Source organism: Anthonomus grandis, chromosome 15 (genome assembly GCF_022605725.1).
Source record: "Anthonomus grandis grandis chromosome 15, icAntGran1.3, whole genome shotgun sequence".
Lineage (NCBI taxonomy): Eukaryota > Metazoa > Arthropoda > Insecta > Coleoptera > Curculionidae > Anthonomus > Anthonomus grandis.
The window spans coordinates 9,137,104-9,160,200 of NC_065560.1; the positions used below are offsets into that span (position 1 = coordinate 9,137,104).

At 32.1% G+C, this 23,097-nt stretch overlaps 1 protein-coding gene and 1 long non-coding RNA gene across 4 annotated transcripts in view; one reads left to right on the forward strand and one right to left on the reverse strand.

Moving 5' to 3' along the window:
- LOC126745184 (transcription factor elt-1-like) overlaps window positions 1-20,891 on the reverse strand; it is a 34,409-nt gene extending 13,518 nt beyond the window's left edge. The window contains exons 1-5 of one of the 3 annotated variants that reach the window (XM_050452915.1): window positions 20,571-20,890; window positions 12,300-12,612; window positions 11,078-11,607; window positions 10,570-11,025; window positions 3,853-3,978 (exon numbers count right to left, since the gene is read on the reverse strand). In XM_050452915.1, coding sequence (XP_050308872.1) covers window positions 3,853-3,978; window positions 10,570-11,025; window positions 11,078-11,607; window positions 12,300-12,612 — 1,425 coding nt within the window. In that variant the 5' untranslated portion in view covers window positions 20,571-20,890. Of the gene's footprint in view, window positions 1-3,852; window positions 3,979-10,569; window positions 11,026-11,077; window positions 11,608-12,299; window positions 12,613-20,570 lie in introns of all 3 variants that reach the window. The other 2 variants (XM_050452917.1, XM_050452916.1) reach the window with 2 other exon arrangements.
- A 6-nt stretch (window positions 20,892-20,897) lies between these two features.
- The window catches only part of LOC126745188 (uncharacterized), a 71,977-nt gene continuing 69,777 nt past the window's right edge, over window positions 20,898-23,097 (forward strand). The window contains exon 1 of the long non-coding RNA XR_007663456.1: window positions 20,898-21,279. This is a non-coding gene — a long non-coding RNA (uncharacterized LOC126745188). The remainder of the gene's footprint in view (window positions 21,280-23,097) is intronic.

A 23,097-nucleotide genomic window follows, 5' to 3' on the forward strand; every position in this document is an offset into this window, starting at 1 on the left:
TCAGCGCGCGTCCAATGGCCGTTATATAAAAATTCATATCTTTGTAACGGTTTAAGTTAACAACTTAATTTTTTTTAAAACTTTCCACATGTTCTGGCTACATTTAATTCGATATATATGTATAAAAATTTTCAATATTTCGCATAGCTCACCGCAGGGTGAAGTTTTGGATGCCCCATTTTGAAAATTTCATACTCCTAACTTAAAAACAAAAAAACCTTTTCACATTTTCAAAATTCCTTAATTGCCCACCAGATGCGCTTATGTTTAAGCTATATCTATGCAAAAGAATCAGATTTCTATGTCACATATTTATGTAAATACAACGGTTTATGTTTAGAAAAACGTAGTTTTTTTAATTTGCGCTTGGACACGTTTAAGGGCCATTTTCAAAGTTCGGCCCTACTAAAAAAAGTTATACTTTCCCATTTTCGATGCTCCAGAAGGTCCTCTACAATATGATATGAGTTTCATTAAGTTATACTTTTGTATCACGAAAAGTCATAATTTTAAGGCGATTTTATTCCACTCGATTTACAAGATATTAAAGAATCCGGAGAATCTGTGGGGATAAAACATTACAAAATGGCGAATTACAAGCAGAGAAAACAGAAACTTTAGCGACTGTATGATCTAGTGTATATACGAATCAAAGATTGGTAAAGGTGTTGGAGCGGGTATGTGTGAAAAGAAACCAAGATACAAGATATTTGATCATTAGAGAGTCTTGTAGAGGTCAGACTTTGCATTCAATGTATAAAAAAATATATACGAGACTCTACAATAACAAACAGATCCTTAGGACAGCCAGGAATTTCTAAATCCAGTTGCAAACTCCAGGATTATATTAAAGCTGATATGCAATTAGTTACTGGAGTCAAACAACCAGAGAAACAGTATTAATATATATTAAGCAGGAACTACCAGAACCAGATGTACATACCAGGAAATGGAAGAATGGATAAATTTGCTAGAAGAGCTGCTAGTTTCTTAATAAAACCAAAGCTTACATTGGACGTATCAAACATTAAGAACTATGAGGTTTGTCTTTTTTCTTCTTTTCTTTTTAAATTTTATCTATTCTAAATATTGTAAAATGATAATTTAATCAGTTTTATAAATAACTCCAAGCAACACATCATATATTAGTATCGTTTAACTTATATTTATTTAACGATTTTTTAGTAAATTATTGGCTTTGATATATTTATCAACCCGTATATAGTCAAAGTATATTTATCAAGCTGGAGAATATACGTATATCATCTATTATTCTATAAAATAACCCTGATATCATATATAATATGCCACTGTGTAGCATACGATATACTTTTATACATGTATATATCTTACATTGTAATAAGGGAATGTTATACATAGAGACATTTGGAAAAAGTAGGAACTACACTACCGTATGTGAAACACAATAATTATACGAAATAAGATAATATATAAATAAACAAAAAAACTAAAGAATGCAAATTTGCTCAATGAACGATTTAAAAAATAAAAACTTTTTTTTCCCGTACATACGTCGAAAAATGTCCCTTATACATAAAACACATCTGCAAATTTAAAAAAAAATATATCTGCATTGTTAGTGGTTATATAAATTTTTACGTATAAATTCTAAATATTTTATATTTAATTTTTTTATTGCAGAAACACTTGGTAAAGCCCCTGAATACACTCATTCCATAAACCGTTTTGTGAACTTCTTTAAAAAGTATAACATACACCATACGTAAACGTGTAACTTTTATAAAATAATAATTGTTTTAACATGTAATATACCTTCTTGATAAACGTGAATAACATAAACATAATATTAAATTCCGCAATGTATATCACGCGAACGTCTTATTCGATATTTATAGTTGAAGTTCAACGAAAAATGTATCCCTGGTGTAAACTAAAAATAGACGTAAAAACTATTTTTAATACGTATAACGTGAATTATAGTAGTATTTACAATTTGCTCCAAATCATTCAAGTAAAAATGTTGTTTTTTTATAGTGTTTTGTATACCTTTATTTTCTTCCTAGCCTTTACCTTGTACATTATTACGTATATTTGATATACGTAAAATGCTTAGATAAATAGCTTGACTCTTAACTTAAACTATACACGTCAGACAAAGCCAAATCTTATGTATCGAAATAAATGTATTAACCTGAAATAAGTGAGAAGTGAAAGAATACCTAGAAGTTTCTAGTGCATATGATATAATTGCATAATATTATATGTTTTTGCGTTATGTCTTCATCGAAACATTTAAATAAAGACATTCTTTATTTAATTTTTTGTCTATTTATTTATCTTTATTTAACTTGCAATTACAAATCTAAATCTCACGTTAAAAAGATAACGCTAGCATTTCTCCTATAGAACCTTTAAAACCATAGATAAAGGATTAATAATTAGAGTTTGACTTAAATTAAAAATAGAGAAGGCCGAGACGTGTACATTGATTATTGATGATATTGATTAGGCTACGAAGAAAGAAGTTACTTTATTCATTAAATAAAACATGCTTCATTTAATAAGTTGGCAACACAAGTCCATGAATATAACAGAATAGTGTAAAGACTTATAATCCAGAGAAAAAGGAGAACGAAAAACACACAAACTATTTAATTGTATTAATTGGTACAGAGAGTTTAAATTTGCCTAAATATTGACAGCATGATCCTCATAAAGAATTAACTTATACATTTCCAGATCAGCATCAAACCCTACGCATTTTGAGTAATTTAAATTATCCCTTATATAATATTCTTTAAACAGCCAGAATAAAAAAGGCGCGCAGTAAGATTCTTGTTTACTTCTGATTTTTTAACTCTTAACTGCCTAGAGTTAGAGTCTAAGTTGCCTACCTCGTGTTTACGCTCCAAGCTTTCAAACATATTACCTTGTAAACATGGAGAACAAGGAGATCATCTAATGTTTTGGCCCTGACAAAATCCGAATCATCTATTTTATATAAGAAAAGACCAACATAATTGTTTATAAATATGACTGTCAAATAACCTTGACATACATTGATGACTGTGCAAACATGTCTGTAACTATGTGCAATACACCTGTTTTTGCAAAAAATATCAATCCTAAATTCTTGCTATTAAAAAACCTTTAGATCGATAATTATTTATTGGAGGCAAAGACAAATAAAACTTTGAAAGGTGACGGCGTCAAATGCCTTGGAAGCGTCAGTATAGATATGATATGCCTAGGGTTCACTCTCCAAGGTCTTAAGCAGAGCAATACAATACTTTTAAAACAATAATTTAAATGGCTACAAATATGACTCTGTGCAAACACGTTTAAACAACTGACTTAAATATTGGTACGATAAAGTTGCCGTTACATAGATTGGCAAAAATATTAGCCTTTAGGTATTTATTAAAGATTAATTGCCAAGCTTTTGGTAGTGCAGACACAATTCTTTAGAAAAGGTTTAGACATTTTATCAGATCGAATAGTTAAATTTGAAATTTAGTAAATATATCAGTGTTGGATCCAAATTCAAATTCAAACTAAAAATAAGACAGTCAGATCCGCAACAGAGCCTTGGGAAGTAATCAGATACCCAGCTACATACGTTGGTCATTATTTTAATAAAGATTACTGATGGTTTGATAAAGGTTACTGGTACGGTTGATCTGCTTTGATATCCTTTCCTTAGTTCTTTGGATTTTTATGTTTTAGGGTATTTCAACAATTTTACATACATAACAAACAAGCGGAGTATATAAACCTGTATACAAAATTTTTAATTATTTATCTGATACTAATTATATTTTAATATCCATATTCATTTGTAATTTTTTTGTAAATAACATATCAACTTACGCCATGAAGTTTAAAGTATAATCCACAGGCATTACACACAGGTTCTCCCTGGTTATTTCTTCTCCATAGTGTGGTGTTAGTGGTTTTACAGTTGGCGCATGCCACTCCGTTTCTTCTGTTGTTTGCCTGGAATTTAAAAAAAAATATATTATTGATTTGAACATTTGATATGGATGGTCGAAAAGGTGATGTCAGTATCTATGGACAATTTTTATTAGGAGTAAAATAATATTAAAACTGTAAATTTAATATAGTTAATAGAAAACTAACTTTGCTCCAAAGCCAATACTAATTAATATGCTATTAACATATTACGCATATTGTTTGCAACATGAACTTATGAGACCCTTTTTATAACGCTGTGAGGCCTCTATAATAAACCGAGAAACTGTCAAAAGAGCAGGCTGCCCTTATCATTCATACTGACAATTTCGGGATCATCTGAAACTGGTTGAGACTATAACCAAATAGTGTCTTATTTTAATTCAGATCTACCAGGATTTTAACGTTTTTAAGCTAATTTTAAGCTCCTGTTTAGGTTCACTATTTACATTTTTTAAGCATAAAACTCGGAGTGTGATGCTTGTGATCTGAGTCAATCAATCATTATGAATTTTATGTCTCTAGTGATGAACTACTCTCTATGATGAGCCTATGATAAACACAAATCAGTAAAGAAAATGTGTACGATCCAAAAAACTAGACGACGCAGCAATAGTTGGGCTCAAGAAATCATGCGAATGGAGATCAACATTAAGAAAACGAAGACAATGGTAATTAACAAAAATCGTAATATTCCGATTCCGTTGCAAATCGAAAGTTCTGGAAATAGTAAATCGTTTCGGATATTTGAGTTCCTTTATTGCAACAGACACAAATCCCGATAATAAAATAAGGACTAATAAACACGCCAAAGATCGCATTTTGATTAATACTTGGACCTGAGCCTACGCCTGAGACTGGTGCTATGTTACATCTAGTCAATCCTGTTATACTGCATTAAATCACGGGCATGATGAATAGACTGGAAGCGTTTGAGCGTTGATTCCTTGAAAGGAGATAATTATGAACCATGAAGTACTTCAGAGAATAAGAAAGATTTAAGAAAGTAAATAAAACAGCATACTCAGGCATGAAAAGTACGAGTTATCTCTAGTATAGGCACGAACTAATTTTTAAGGAAAATTTGGAAGGAAAAAAGGATTGGGGAAGAAAGTCACTGCTCTGGGTACAGAAACATCAAAAACTAGACCAGCCTGAATTTTGAGCAAGTTTTTAAAACGGCACAAGAAAGACACGCATTTGCCAATGTGATCGCGAATCTTCATTGAAGACGGCTCAGAAAGAAGAAAAAAATACCTTCAAGGCAAGGGTGTCTTAAGTAATATTTACTTAATAGTACGATCGATATTTAGCTGTTGACCAGGTTTCTTTACCCGTTTAAGTATCACCAAACGCTAGTAGGGCCTATTTGGTCTTCCACGCTGAATTGTGTTAAATAGAACTTTATTAAAATGCAGCCAGTAAATTTCATTATGTCGAAATTGCAACACAGTTTATGCCGCAACGCAGCAGCATCTTGATCTGCTTACTACCAGAGAAGCCTATCGTAACCCTCGTCGAAATATAGCGAGTCCATTAGAAGATCTATATGCGCAACAGCTGCCCACTGTCCCTTAATTTAATTAATTGTTTTTTACACGTTATTTAAACGGTGTAACGTGGTAAAAAGTTATAATATAAACCTTTCTGGAAAATAATGCTAAGATTATGATTAAGATTTTTATTTAAGATCAACACTAAGCCGGAGATATCAGCAGCCTGCAAAGCTCTAAGTCTATCTCATCTATCACTTACTCACTTCCAACCATCCAAGGACCAAATTCACAAGATAAGAAATATTCCTACCATATTCCTACAGCGCAAGGGATAAATGTGAAGACTGATGATACTGTTATGGCATAGTAAACTGTATCTCAAAATACAGCAAATACCTTAAATTTAACACGCCTCAAAGCTTTCAATTTAAGAAGGTCGCTTCTTACGTGCTAATTTGTATTAGTTAAATACTTGGAGCTAGTATTTCTTGTGACATATAATGACATTTAATTTTCAAAAAAAAATTGATAAAAGTAGAGCCTGCGATAGGTTTAACTACTTTTTATCGTTTCAGTTGTTCATTTTTTTTTCTAGAGTACAAGTTTATACAAATATTAATATAAACAAAAAACAATGTCACAGTCTCATAAGCAAATTTTATTGGCTACACGTGTTTCGCCCTGTATAAGCAGGGCATCATCAATAAACAAAAAAAAATTTTTAAAATTAAAAAAAAATTTTGTTTGTTTAATATTGTTGTTAGTTATACAGTGTACGTGTAGGTCCTAAGGCCTGATGATGCCCTACTTATACAGGGCGAAACACGTGTAGCCAATAAAATTTGCTTATGAGACCGTGACATTGTTTTTTTCTTTATATTTATATTCGTATAAACTTGTGCTCTAGAAAAAAAATGAACAACTGAAACGATAGAAAGTAGTTAACCCTATTTTTATTACTTTTTTTTAGAAAATTAAATGTCATTATATGTCACAAAATATACTAGCCCCTAAAATTAAACTAATGTAAATTATCACGGTCCTAAGGCCTGATGATGCTCTGCTTATACAGGGCGAAACACGTGTAGCCAATGAAATTTGCTTATGAGACCGTGACATTGTTTTTTATTTGTTTGTTTACATTTTGTGTGATCTCTTGAAAAAAAATGGACGAGGATTTTATATCTCAAATATTAATAGTTTCAATAAAATAGTCACAACCACTCATTCATTTAATGAGAAGTACCATACATCTTTATTTCTAAGAGATTAAAAACATTTAAAATTGAAAATGAAAAACAATACGGTAACTGGTATGTTAAGTAGCGTTATTTGAAATATTTTCACTTATTCATTTTGTACTATATGTTCATTTATGCTTTTATAGCAATCATTGGCTTATTCTAGGTATTTTTCACAACATCCATCATAAATAACGCAAATAATAAAACGAAAGTCAAAGATCATTTATATTTCACCATGATAGATATATATGTACCCTAATTTCCATTTCATGCATCGATCGCTAAATCTTAAAGGATGTAAATATAATGGACTCTTGTTAGTCAAATATAAATCCGCTTTTATGTTTTGACTTTGACAGTAATTTATGCTTGGCAAAATAATAGTGTGACAGATAATAAAAAAGAAAAATTGACGAAGAGATTGTTGACACTTTAGGTTTACACTACTAAGCGAAATAAACCAAAACAACCAAATTTCCAAAAAAAATTTTTAAATTTTTTGTTTACTTAACAGTAAAATTTTAATAGCTTATGTAGTATAAAAGATCACGAACATAAACCCCACGACGGGACAACACGCCATTTTTTGCCTAGTTGTCAAATGGATCTGAGTTGTTCTCATTAAAAAGGTTAATGCCAATTAATCTAAACAATTGTCATAAAAAACCCTAAAATTTTGATTATTTAAAGAATTTTAATACCCTTTTAATATCAGCCAATGTAGTTTCGTGATTAATAATTTATGAGAGTTTATCCTTTTATATTCGAATATTCTTTTATTATCAATATGGTAATAAATCAGAAAAATAACTGTATATTGTAAATTTACCTAAAGAGCAGTGTGATGGATGAGGGGTCTTTAAAAAATAATGGATATTTTTAAATTTCGCGGGTTTGAAGAGTGCCTTTTTAATTTTTTTTTATAATGTTGGTACACATGTTCCTAATATATGATAAAATTTTTAGCTGGACTCATTGTTTACTTTGTCAGTGCCAACTGCTAAGGTTAGAGGTGTTTTTATGAGCTTGGCGATTTAGGTTTGTTAAAAAAAATCGATCTAAGAATTGGCATAAAATTTTTAATAAAAAATAAAGTAAAATGTTAGCAACGGCCTATAACGAATCTGCTTAACAAGTGGTGTAAGCGTTTCCAAGATAGCCGTGAAGACCTTGAAGATGTTGAACGTTCCGGACGCTCCAGCACATCAACAGTCGATGAAAACGTGGAAAAAGTAAAGGAAATGGTTATGAACGATCGCCGAATCATAAAGAGAAATCGTTGATGATGGAATATCGATTGACTAATGCCATGAAATTTTTTTGAATGTTTTGGGTATAAAACGCGTTCCAAATTTGTTGAATTTTAAACAAAAACAATTGCAAGTCTATCAGGAGTGACTAGATAAAGTCAACAACAATGTATAATTACTGAAATGTATTATAACAGGTGACGAAACATTGGTTTGTGGATATGACGTTAAAGCTCAATCGTCCCTGTGGAGACATTCTGGATTGATCAGACCGAAAAAAGCTCGACAAATGTGGTCGAACGTGAAGGTAATTCTCACTGTGTTTTTCCATTTTAATGGCCTAGTATTTTAATGGCCAGCCTTCATATTTACCAGACATGGCTCCGTATAACGTTTTTAAGGAAAATTTTAATAAATGCCATTGGTATGTAAGCATAGATGACACGAAAAGCGGTGCGCCGAAAGGCCTAAAGGCTATTCCAAAGAACGGCGTTGACAAGTGTTGTGAGGATTAGAAAAAGCACTGGCACAAGTCCATTATATCTAATTGAAATTCTTTGGAAGGCAACAACATTGAATTGATTAAGCATGAACGTTGGTGCAGACGAATAAATAAATATTTTTTTCGAAAATTGAAAGCTCCCGTTATTTTCTGATCACCTGCTATATATTCTTATATTATGTGAACTGAATTCCCTAATACCCTAATTTTCATGAGTTTCATATGCAGTACATTGGTCATGAAAAGAACAAATTCATTTAAAAAGAATTTTACACAGGCTGCCTCAAGTAAAGCTTATAATGCCAAATTTTTTTTTTAAAGTAACACTCTGTATATCTGACATTTTACAATTCTGCCATATATTCTGAATATTTTTGTATAGCATACCATATGGCTAAAATCAGCGGTTTGTCAAATTTGACGTAATAGACTAAAGCAACACACGACTATAAAAAATTTAACTTTATACAATATTTATTGTAACTGATGTTCAACTTGTTGTCCATTTACTTTAATGCATTTTTGAAGTCGGTAAATAACTTCCAATTGCCCTTTTTCAATCACTTGCAAACCGATTAGTCTTATTTTTTGTCGAATTCTTTGCTGTAATTCATCAACATTATTTGGTTTATTTAGATAAACTTTGACTTCAAATAGCCCTATAAGAAAAAGTCTAATGGGGTTATATCCGGTGATTTTGGAGGCCACTCAATCAGTCCTCTTCGTCTAACCCATCTGTTAGGAAAAGTTGCATCAAGAAGCATCAAGAAATTGTCGAACGTCGATGGCAAAGTGAGGTGATACCTCGTTTTGTTGAAACCGTATATGTGAATCAGAGAATAAAACTAAAGCAGGGGTAAGTTCAAACTGTAGTAAATCCACGTAGCGCTCTCTGTTTAATGTTTCATTAAAAAAAAAGGTCCAAGGCAAATCACAATACCTGTCCGCACATTAATTTTTTGAGGGTGCTCTGTATAGTATTTTTGCATCTAATGAGGATTTTTCCTTATCGGATATTTTCAATTTGCCTGCTAACTTTAACGTAAAGGTGGCGTCATCAGAAAAAATTATATTTCGAATAAAATTTCCATTATCATTGTGTGCAATAAGAACCTGCTCAGAAAACTACACTCGGCGTTCTAGATCGTCTTCTAATAATTCATGTATTAGTTTTACTTTATACGGATGATATTTATTTACACAAAGTATTTTTGCCACTGACCCTACTGAAAAATTCTAGTTCCTAGCAATGGTACTAATCACAACATGGGATTATTCTTCGTTTCTAATAAAATATTCAGCATATCATCTACAGATACTTTTAGAGGTTTTCCTTTAAATAAATTTCTTACAAGTATACAAGATTACATAGTTTATCACTATGTTTAGTAACTATCTTTAAATTTTGATTCAATTTTGCTGATAGTGGATTTAGTAATTGCAGAACGATCAGCATGAGTTGCATTAAATAGATTACAGATTTCTTGTTGTATACTCACCCGGTCTCCAAAACCAATAATCAGATAAATGCATTTTATTAAAAAATAATACGTGAAATGACAACTAATAGGACAATTTTACTCATAAATGCTTGACAAACCGTTATTAAGTAGGTTCTAAAATTGGGTCGCTGCTTATTTTCTAAGAAATCCCATGAAAAGCTAATGTTGGCGTCTTGAGACAACCTGTAGCCAAAATTTTCATTGCAAAGGGGGCACTGAATCAACTAAATAATAAATTAAACATTAGTTGCAATAAATCGAGAATAAATTTTTATGTTTTAATTTCATATGTTTGTTACTTCATACTTAATAAACCATTGACTTTAAGCATGGTTTGCTACACAAAAAGTATTCAGAATATAGTAGTTAAATTTCTTATTAAGAAATGCGCAAGTGACAATACTAATTGATGTGTCCAAAAAAATAAAAGTAGAAAAAAGTACCGGAATTTTAAATGTATTTGTTGCTTTCATCGTAAATGCACTGTATGTCGACCTGTATATAATACTATCTTTCTTGACCACCATTCTCCACCCTATTCTTCCCTAAACCCAGATCCATAAGACACCCAAACAAACCCCAAACTTGACCACGTGCATCATCATCAATCCACACACTTACCGCCTGGGGTTTTTTCGTTGGCCGTATTGGCGGTCTGTTCACGCCGTTGATTTTATTATAGAGGCCACAGGCGTTACACAAGTAATGCCCGGTCCCGTCCCTGCGCCACAATGGCGTCACGCTCGCCCCACAATTCACGCACTCTTTGACTAGTACCTCTGAGGATGGCCTTTGATGCCCCACCGCCGTGCCTCCTTGGTTACTGCCGGCCGCACTCGCACCCTCTTCCGTCCAACTCGCATAGTACTGGGCCTGTGCGGTGCTACTGTCCGCCTGGTGCACGCTTACGGTAGCACCCTGGTAGCCACCGGGGTAGTGGTGAGGTGTGGTACCCGGAGAACTCCAGGAATCCGAACTGGTGGAGGCTGAGGTGAGTTGGTAAGTTTGCCCAGTTTGTGGGGAAGTCAGGGTGATCTGGTTCAGCTGCTGCTCGAAGTTGTTTGAGAAACGCAAATCCTATAAACGAATAACTATAATGTTCGTATGTATTTCAAAACTCCATTCTTACCTGGTAATGTCTGGTGCTTGCTAAATTAGGGTCAGTGTTTCTCACCAGCACGTTATCATTTAGAATAGGGGGACTTTCAACCGCGCCCCTTTCCATTTGAAACTGCATAGCACTATACTGGTGCTGCTGTAAATACTGGGTTCCATCAGTAGGGTACTGTCCATTATTGTTATACTGAGCAGTCTCCAAATTTGCGTAGTCAGCTGATGCATCAATAGTAGTGCTTTCGATAGTGACAGGCACCGTTGCCCCATCAGAATTCGTAATTTCAAGAGTATAAATTTGCTGTTGCTGACCGGATTGTTGTTGGAAAGTGGTAGTTGTGGTGGTATGATGGTAAGTTTCAGAATTAGGTTCAGTTGTATAGTGTTCCGACTGTGAACTAGATTCTTGGCTTATTATTTCATATGGCACTACCTCTTGGGATTCAATTTTGGGCTTGTCGCCTTCGTCTTGGTTTATTTCATCTGATGTATTTACCACTTCTTCGTTTTGCACTTCTAGTTGTTCATCCGCCGATTCTATTTTACCTGAAAAACCACACCAAAATGGTTTTTGCAAAAGATTTTCATTTTTGTAAGGATCGAGATTTTCTACGTAATTAAGAAATATTATAAAAGAGGTTCTCTTTGTTATATGACCAAGAATAGATATATTAGCATTTATTTATGGTAACGCCCTAACATCTGCTTCTGCTCACTAAACTTATGCTCAAAATAAAGAAACTATGAATCAAAAAAAAAACAATACTTTATTATGATAAGATTTGATTTAATTTTTTCCTAAACATGGAAAGTACTGTAACCTATATAGCATTATATTATCAGATCTAGTACTTCCCAGATTAATTAAAATTTATGATTATATTTATTTGCACTTTACGATTCACTCGATTTAATTGATATATACGTATTTCTTTAAAATATTTACATTGTTTTGGCAGGGTTTTGATTAAATTTCTGTAACAAAGACACTTATGAGGTATAAGACTATCAAATATTCTTTAAATAGTTTTCAATTTTAAATTAATTTTAAATCAGGAGAAACTTAATTAGTCTAAACAAATTAAGAATATTATGCCGTTAATTACTAATATGCGACAACTCTCTTTCAATTTAACCTATGGCAACTACTTTATGTTACACAAAACCCTAACCTCAACTTTATAGTTTAAATATATATGCTCGTAAATATTTGCTAACCTAAATAGTTTAAAACTCACCTGCCGTAGTCAACACGTGCCTTTTAATAACCGTCGGATTAACACTTCCCACAGTACTAACAACACTTTCCTTACACTGCATTAGCACACTCTGCTCAGTAACAACCATCGACGTTTCATCCTCAGTTTTAATATTATCTTCAGACACCACTGACTCCTGTTGACTGGGTGGTTCTTCCTGCTTGATTGCCGCTACTGACTCTTTAACGGTTGTACCTTCTTCAGCTATTGGCTCTTGTTCGATTTTTTCTGCCTTCACTTGTTGCTCCGAGGTTTCCTCTTGAGTTTGTGGCGGTTCTGACTTAAGGTCCATCTAAAAGGGAAATGGTTTTATTGTTAAAGCCTATGTTACGTTAACCCGAATGAGACACATCCTTCAACATATATTGCAATCGACCGAACCAAATCAAGAACCGAAAATGTTGGAGAGATGAAGATGATTATTTGCTTGGTCGACTTTGTTGTTTCTAGTGGTAGGTGCGAACGGTCGTGTTTGGTCTTACGGTCGGAAGGTGTATCCGTAATTGTTTAAATAAGATTTCCGTTTCCGCGCGTGTGGAATTGTTTTTAAATTTCAAATTAATTAATTTTTTTTAGGTTTGTTATTAGCTGTTATTTTTTATCGCAGTACTATCTAATATTTTTCCTAATAAATTCTTAAAAAATTTTGCTCAATTGAGGATACTTACTATTAATTTATTTAATTGGTATTTCTATAATAAATAGTACAGAAGCCTTTTGACATACTACATGTAAAATAGCTCAGCGTTTGACATAGAAAGCACATAATTATTAAAACATTTGTGTATTAATAATAATATCCATTTAAGTTATGCTTTAACACACTATAAAAATAATGGTTATGATTGTATAATATTTCCTATATTTTTAGTTATTCATGACTAATATTTGATTAACAAAATAATTGTAACTAAAATAATAGAAATTTTATTTTTCGGCTTTAGTTCTATAGTTTAATAGCTTTTAACCCTTAGTTCTTTGCCAAGCAATAGGGTAGTGAGCATCTTCTTCATCAGTCTTGTATCTGGCCTTCCAGGAGATGTTTAAGGGTGAAATTGGAAATTCTTTAATAGAATTTGGTCTGAGCTGGTGCCATGTGGTTTTTGGTGTTCCTGGTATCAGCGACATCAGATTAAATGTAGGATAAACTCGTGGAGAGATTCTGAGTGTAAGGGAATGGTTTGCAAGAATATTTGATTGGCGAGGAATGTGGGAACTGAAGCAGTCAAAAATTGGTTTTGCTGGGCGAGAATCGAAATTCGAATGCATTTGTTAAGACCTTCAGTTTAGGGTCAGATTTTTTTTTTGGTCAACATGCGAGAAATTCTGAAAAGTTCACTTGCTTCAAATAGCATATGTTACTCTTTATATCGTCGAGTTTTTGTGCCCAGACTTCTGAGTTAAACTCTTTAAGTAGATACGTTTTGGACGATAGTACCTCTTTTTGACAAAGGAGTCTCTTATTCTGATTGTAAGCTACTGGAGTTGGTTACGATGTTGGACTTCTGGTTTGATATTTTCTGGGTTATAAATGTTTTAAACTAGTGAATAGAACGTTGCAAATTTTAAATTTAATGTGGTAAACGACTCTGCAGGGAATTACGTTGTTGAGTATGCTTCTATTACTTCCACTAACGGTTGGATGTTGGCCACTACTAGCACTTTGATGAAATATGACAAAGAACTGGTAAATATTGCTGTGGCAAACTTGGGTCCAAAGTATAAGTGCCTATCTGATGCCCCGCTTACATTTGAAACACTTGGTGAGTACATTTTTGGTTGAATATGTCAAAGTAGGGTTCTATATCCTTGGTAAGATTTGTCTGATCTGCCTGAAGCTTTTGACTGTGTTGTACTAAAAACTCTTCTATGTTTTATTTTGAATACTTATCTAAAAAATCAAAATGAAACACGTTTTTTGGACTTACTGGTCTCATCTTCGAAAGATGACTGGGATTCAATAGGTAACTGTCTTCTGTCAGATCCGCAGAAAGCATGGCATTAATAATTTTAAGTTTTAAGCTGACACCATCAAAAATTTGAAGCTCTCATAATTTTATATTTAATCTTAAGTAGACATATTTTAAATTCTTATCATCGTGAATCATTACTAGAAATCAGTTCATATTTGGCTTTGTTTGCGAACAAATTAGGTCACGTATTTCGATGAATAGATCAGGGCGTGAATTTTCCTTGACACCATGTTTTAACAACACAAAGTAATAATAGTTTTCCCCCTTTTTCCACCTTTAATAAATACAAGATTTTGTTATAAAAAAGATTAATCATATCCGGTGTAATTTTTTTTCAATTCATTATTGAATAATTTATCAAAAAGCAAGATTTATTGGGAAAAAAACTTGTACAAACGACATAAAAATGTCGAAATAGGTACTTTATGGTATGTACAAATAGTACAGTTATATTATTTAGAAAGGTTTTATACCCCAGATTATGATACGGTGCTCTCCGAGTGTCAAATGAAATAACAAGTACTTAAAACATGTGTTTACACAAGATGTTTATTTTTAGTCTTGGCAAATACCGAGTTTCTAACGACGAAATATACTTTATAAGCAGTTTAAATTAATAAAAGTGATATTTAGAAGCGTCAATTTAATTTTTCTCTTTTAGGAAAAAATTACAAAAAAAATGGTTTGAATTAGAAAAAACAGTATCTTTATCAAGAAACGTGATATGAACAAGAACTATCTGTGAATCACGACTAGGTTTTGATTAAAATTATCTTATTTTATCTTTAGCAGTACCATCAGTTATGTCAGTTATGCAACGGATAACATAGACAAACATAAACAGAGATTAAGTCAGTTTTTAATATAGTAAATATTCGATAATAGGATCACGAATCTTTATTTCCTTCAATGAATATTGAATATTTTAAATCTAAAAGAGACAAGTGTAGTTTTGGTTGTATGATTGTTAGACTTATGGTGATTTTTTATGGACTTATTATGATTTTGGTGATTTGTTTGATGATTAACCATCACTTAAAAATATAATTAAATCCAGTTTACATTAATATCTGGTACAAATTAAGTAGCATTCTTGAGACGTCTGACTTTATCTGATCCATATCAGAATTAATATATCTAGTCATATTTGGCTTTTTAGTTCGCCCAAAATAACTTCTATCTGATATCTAATGAATGTAAAAAGTTACAAAAAAAAAAACATTTTTTTTAATTTTAGGTTTATGAGATATATTAATGAATATAAGTAAAAACATAAGTTTTATTATATTAAGACAATCATGGGTACTTTTTATATATAATTTTTTTCTTAAATATCGTTAATAATATAAGGCATCGGTAATAAAGGGTCAGTTAATCAAAGGGTCTTATTTTGCTTTGGACAAAATAAAGCTGGCACTCAGGTAACTGTTTACCTAAGAAAATATAGCAAAACTTGTTCAGCTCTGTCTTCTTAGTAGCACTATACTTGATAGGTAGTAAGCACCATGATGATCTTGATTCACAAAAAGAAAATACAACCGTACTGAAAAACTATGTAACAATAAGCTTAGCAATAACCTTTATAAACTCTTCACGAGAATTATTATTACATGACTGGAAAACTCCGCAGAGGATTTTGAATAAATGACAATTTTCAAAACATCAAAGCTATGATAGAAAAATCAATCGAATACAGTAGATCACCCATCATCATTACCCTTTGTGGACTTTCACAGTCACAGACAGTCTTAGACTATCGTTACACTATATTATTACATAGAAGCGTGTTTCTCGTTCGTTTGGTGTTAATTAAAACCATCGAAAATAGTCAAATAATTTACTTACACACTTACATTACAAAAACACGACTACTCATATAACAAATATTTATTTTTACTATATTTACTTAAAACTATTTACGTCTGATTCAAATATTACGCCAATATTTCGAACTTTACTTGACTGAACTGACAACTGAGAACTCATCGGCGATGCGGCTCTATATATACTCGGCAGAACGATGTTCCGAAAGATTCTTGATAATCTTCGAGACGTTGTTCAATATGCCATTTGTGTCATTCTGGAATGACGAAGAATCAGTTGGTTTTTCGGTGTTATAAGTATATTTATTGTTGTATTCAGTGGATATAGCACATATAAAAATACTACCATGACGATAAAACTATATGATATGATATGAAAATACCAACCCCATAAGAATCGATAGAGGACAGGGTGATGCCTTTGATTTAAATATAAATTGCTTAAACGTTACAAATCTGCCTGATAGAGCTTTGTCGTGTGATAACCTACAAGGTATCAGAAAAAAATTGTGAACGATCTTCAGGAAGTATGTGCTATAGAAATTGAGACAGCAGACACATTGGCAAACCTAGTAATAGTAGGCAACATACCAAATCCCATAAATCTGGATATACAGGGTAACATAACGCTTATAAAGCAAAAACATTGAAATTAATGGAATAATTTTTGAAAAACTTTGGAAGTGAAAAATTTTGTTGCAGCAATACATTAATGCTGCAATAGGCCTAAGAGAGAAACCTTGGTTTTCTACTATAGAATACCTAGGTAGAGGCATAATAACTACGATAATAAGGCTAAGAACGAGACATAAAACATCATCAGACCAACTATACAAATTCGGAACACTGGAAGACCCCACTGCTCCTGGTGTAACATATATTCTACTGGAATGGGCCTATGTATGAAAAAGAGAAAAGTGACAATTTAAATATAAACAAAACATAAAAGGGTACTAACGTCTCCCCCCTTTTTCCAAATATTGTACGTTCTTAAACATTTAGTGGTGTGTTATTTGTAATACTAATTTTTTTTTAATGTTGAACTTGCTAACTAAAAATTACCACTGATGATAACTCATACGTCGAAAGCGCTCGGCTAAGATATTAAAAAACATTTTGCTTTGGTTATATCTGGTTTGATTACTTCGTATTATTGTATAAACCTAACTCAAAAATTGTGGAAATTAAACAAGTATTTCTCGAAAAAAAAACAAAATAAAATTGTGAGTAATAAATCCTCACCATTCTCTCTAAGCAATCGTGTAAGTGTATATCCGTCTTGTATATTTGAGATACCTATACTGATCTAACTATGGTTTGCCACATAATTAAGACTAATTTCACTAATAATAAGAAAGCTTCAATAATATCCAATTAAGTTATGCATATTTTAATACGAAACGGAAGGTAAAGAGCTTCTGAAGTGGTATCTGCAGAAATCTATTAAAGATTACAAAGCCAAAAAATTCGTCAAAAACGTCATATAGAAAACTAAAAAAAAATTGATCGTGCTTATTGTAAAATATGATAGATGTTTCATATACAGGAATGTTTCTTATATTTCTAGGATGATCAAATAGAAGACGTTTCATCTTTTTATGTATCTTGAAAAATCGAACAGCCAATTGGTTCCAAATATTGAGAATTTGCTATAATAAGAATAAACGTCTTATTATTATTGTTTGTGATAAAAACATTATTTTTTAGCTTTGTACGTTCTAAACTTGAATACGCTTCTGTTATATGGAGCCCTTACTATGAAATTAATAAGTATTCGATGCAAACAAAGGAAAAGTTTCTTAAGTACCTATCCTTTCAAGTTGATGGTTTATACCCTCCACAGGGTATTTCATATAATCTGCTTTTAACTCGATTCTCCGTGGAATCACTTGAATTCAGGAGAAACTCAATTCAGGTAATGCAGGTTGCATAGAGTTCTGCGTGGGGATATTGACTGTTCTGAATTGCTAGATAAATTAAATTTTTGTGTACCACGATTAAATTCTAGGAATACTAAAAAGCTTCAAAGTACTTGAAAGAAAATATTCATGACATATATATAAAAATTAATTGACTCGATGATGTGATGTTTTGTAAAAGTTTTTAGATAATTTTTAGTATGACTCGGTTGTGATTCAAAAAAAACTGTTAGGAATATAAATACTATGAACATTGAAGAAGTATATTGCTAGTAACTTTGAGAAGTAATTGAGAAGTAATATTGCTAGTAACCTTGCAGCCAATCTCTCACAAAAAATAGATCCCAGGAGCTATCTCAACAATGTGGTAGTAGCCGAATCTTTCTTTTTTGCCCCCACAAGTGTAGAAGAGCTTAAACAGTTAATGGTTAATATTAAGAATAAGAGTTCATCAGGTTGGGATGGGCTTTCTCTTAAAATATTTTCTGCTTTACCTCTTGTTGCTTTGCAAGTCTTGGCCGAGTCAATTAACTTTTCATTTATGTCTGGAGTTTTTCCAGAGTGCTTAAAAAGAGCAATGATTATTCCTCTTTACAAGGGTGGCGATCGTGACTGTCTTTCTAACTTTAGACCTATAGCGTTATTGGCTACTTTAGCCAAGATAGTGGAACGGCTCGTTAAGGTGAGGATGGTTTTATTTTTAAATAGGTTTGGCCTATTGAGTCTTCAGCAGTTTGACTTCAGCACTTTCGTGAGTCTGTGAGCACAAATGATGCTATCTTTAGCTTTTTAGAGCACGTGTACAACCGACTGAATGTTGGTGAAGTTGCAGCAGCGTTATTCTGTGACTTGTCCAAGGCATTTGACTGCGTGAGTCACAGAGTGCTGCTGATGAAACTGGAGCTCTATGGTTTCAGAGGAACTGCCCTTCAGTGGTTTCGTTCCTACTTATCAAATCGTGTCCAGGCTTTCAAATTTAATGGTGGTATCTCTAAGGAACTTAATATAAATGTGGGTTTTCCGCAAGGATCAGTACTTGGTCTTTTACTTTTTTTCATTTATGTGAACGATCTGCCACAACTGCAAGTAACTGGCAAATTTACATTGTTTGCCGATGATACCACCATCCTCTGGCACGACTCTGATGTTTGTCAAATGGAGGCCAATATACGTGCAGATTTGTTAAAAATAAAAGACTGGTGTGATGCAAATTTTTTGACATTTAATGTTTCCAAAATAAATGTCCTTAATTTTAAATGTAATACAAATGATATATGTTTAAATAATGAAGCCATCACCATGCCACCGTTCAGTAAGTTTTTGGGTCTTTCCATAGACAAGTTCCTTAAATTTGAAGACCATATTGTGAATGTATGTAGAAAAGTCTTATCAGGCTGCTACGCCCTAAGGGTTATTGCCACCAGTCCTAATTTCTCCATCGCCAGATCTGCATACTTCGCGATTATCGAGTCGCATCTTCGATATGGAATTTGCTTTTGGGATTCATGTTCAAATCCACTTTTTAGTTCAGTGTTTGTACTTCAGAAAAGGGCCATTAGATATCTATTTGGGGCCAAGCCTCGTGACTCATCTCGCCCGCTTTTTGCAAGTCATAATATTTTAACCCTGTGTTGTATTTTTATTTTGGAAACAGTTTGCTTAGTTTTTAGAAAATATAAACAGGAACTCCACTTAAAAAGCCACTATAATACGCGACAAAATAATTTGTTGAGTCTACCCATTCCTCATTTTGAACTTATCCGTAGCTCTATCATATAGGGAGGTAGAAAGCTGTTTAATAAACTTTCACTAGAAATAAGACAACTTAAGACTGAAAAAAGCCTACGTACAAGGACGAAAATATTTCTTGCTAGTAAAGCGTACTATAGGTTAGGTGAATTTTTTAATGATTAGCATTGAAGTATTTTTCAAAGTTTTATATAATTTTATTTTATTTTAAATTAGTTTCTCGTTTTTATTCCTTTAATGTACAGTCTATTGCCTTTGTCTACAACTTCTATGTTTATATTAACAATAAAGCATTTTTGAGTTTGAGTTTGAAGTTAGCAGACCTAACGTCTCTCGACTATACTCGTATGTAGAAATGAATGTATATGAAGAAAAAGTCTACACAGATGCATTAAATAAGGCTGAACTAGTTAACAAATTATTTAGTTAATCGTATCAAATCTAATTCCAAAAAATTGTATGTTATTTATCAATCTTTCAAAATTACTTTCTAAACGTTTTGTAGATCTGCTTAAAAAAGCCTTTTAATATATATACAACCTCTCATAGGTATCCTGCAAATCTTTGATAGTAATGAAAAACATAACCAACGAAATTCTCGTAGATATAAGTAGAGAGTTTCCGGAGAATCCTCTAAGTTCCCATCACACAAAATTCAAATTTCATAAAGGAAGAAATTTGCTTGGCTTTCTACATTAAAATTTTGCAAAAAATGAACTCGTTTTAACCAGCTTCTGCATAAAATTTTACTTTATGATTAGAACAAAATATTTAAATAATACTTACATCCAATAATAATAATAATAATAATAATAATAATAATAATAAATATTATATCCAAAAAACCGCACAACACACTATCACAAAGATAAGTACTCTGATAAAGCTTTGATATCTTTATACCGTAACACCCGGGACTCAAATGTCGTTTACTCGCATATCAGTTCAGGTGAGTATAACACATAATGTGGCTACGTCACACGAGCGCCATCTCACTGATCAAATACACAAAATGGAGGACATGACCCGAACATCGTACACCCCACTGCCAACTTTTGTTATCATAGTAGATGAACTTTAAATAATATAGGGTGTTTATTAACCGGTCTAGGGGGATGCTGCTAATGATCTTATCGGTAAAGGAGATTCCTTATTAAATATTAGATTAAAATCCATTATCTATGCGGCCTCAACCTTATAATAATACGGTAGATATACTATCATATCTTGGTGTTATAAAATTTATCAAAATATATTGTCAACATTCTAATCTTGGTTGGCTGCTACCCCACAAGACCTGTTAAGCGATATAATCAGTGCAACACCGTCTTTGCTACCTAAAAGTTTAATTTTGCCTTTCAGTTATCGTTTTCGGATGGAAATTATGTGGTCAGCGGTTGAAAGTCGTTGAGTCAGTGTCTATATTTGTAGCTAAACGGTTTTGGTTCCTGTTGTAGTGAATTTAGTTTTAAAAGGGATTTTTTACGTTATTTATGTAAGTATTTATTCTAAAACGATGAAGGTCATACGCATATGAAGTAAAATATATTTTTATATACTTATATAAACATGTGTTCAATTGACATACAAAAATTGAATTTAATAAAGAAATCCTTATTTACAATTTCCTTGGCTTCTTTAATTTTTTGGAAAGAACTTAATAACCTAATCATTTAATCCAAGAAAGGTTATCATGATAAGCTATTTAGCACAGCAGGATATGATTGGTATTAAAATAGATGAAGGCTGCGTAGATTAAAGACTAAGAAAGGAATTAATTTTATCGATGAGATCATAATAAGAATCCCCAGGACTAGTTATAACTCTTTTTAAATGATAAAAAAAGAACAAAAATAAAAAGTCAAAATACTCTTTAATAGAATAAGCTAAACTACTATGATCACAAACGCAAAAAAGAGTACTCAATGTAAAAATAAATGGTTTCCATTATTGACTATTGCATAAAAGAAAAACCGCAGATTACAAATATAATGAAAATTCCAGTGAAGCAAAAAGAAGATAAATTACTAATTTTTATAGAATATACCCCCAAAGCCCCAAAAAGTCTTTACAAATTCTCAATACATATTCCTGATATCAAAATAGGCCGATTAGACACTTACTTTAGTCCGAAATTGCTCCAATTTCGACCTACAGGACGGTAAAGTAAAAAAATAAAAATCGAATTTTTAAAAATATAAGCTCGTGCACCCTTTTACTAGTACTGTGGTCATCAGAGTTTTCACCCGCTACTTCTAATAGTTTAAAAACTTCACTGTTGTTTTCAGTGTAGTTTCTTACTTTTTTTGTTAAAACAAAACAATTTATTCATCAATTTTAAACAAAAAGGGCTAAAGTTTTCAAGATAATTCGGTTTTTAGATGTTCGATGTTGCAAAGGTATATTTAAATAAAACAATTAGTTCTTTTATTTAAGCACAAAATTAATTTAATAATCAATATGAATTTTTTAAAATTGTTTAAAATATTTCCCTTTGTTACGAATACAAAGATTTATTCGCCTAAGAAAATTAAAATTATGACTCACATACTGGGACTTATATTTGAGGAGCAGAGTTGCAAAACGCAGTTTGTCCAAATTTTCACATTTTGAACTAAAGGTGGCGCAACATTATTTAACCGAATTTCTATCATTTCACATCACTTTGGATGTTCAAATCGAATTTTGTACCACTTAAAATATATTGCGAAAATCCCCTAGACATGCAAAATGCATTTAGTCCATCACCTTTAGACAAACAAAAAGTATTTTGTCCACAAGACAAACAAATCGCGTTTGGTCCAGATGTAAACATGTTTGTTTCATAACCTAGTTTCTGTCGGTGTGGTTTTAGTTTATGTGCAAGTATTTTGTGTTTGTTTCATAACTTTTTCGTGAAGTTTAAATCACAATGGAGTCTGTAGATGGTAAGAACATTGTTGGTGATAGTGACCGGGGTACCAGAAAGCGACAAATTAATTTGACAACTAGGGAAAGAAAAAAACAAGTGAGGTATGAATTTATTTTTTAATACTTATTTCTTTTTGTTACGACTTTATACTATTTTAAGGTATTCAAACCAAGATCCCGATTTAGAGCAATTTGATATAGCTTGCAACCATTAAAATAATTCAAATTTAATATGTCAGCAAGTGATTCGAGAATATGTAATTAAACTTCGGGAAGTCTTTTATAGAAAATCCAATAAGATTGAATTTTCGCCAGTTACATTACTTTAGATATACCTAAACGAAAAAGGTATCGCAAGTCTGATGGAAAACCTCACACTTTTGCAGTAACATATTGCGTAAGT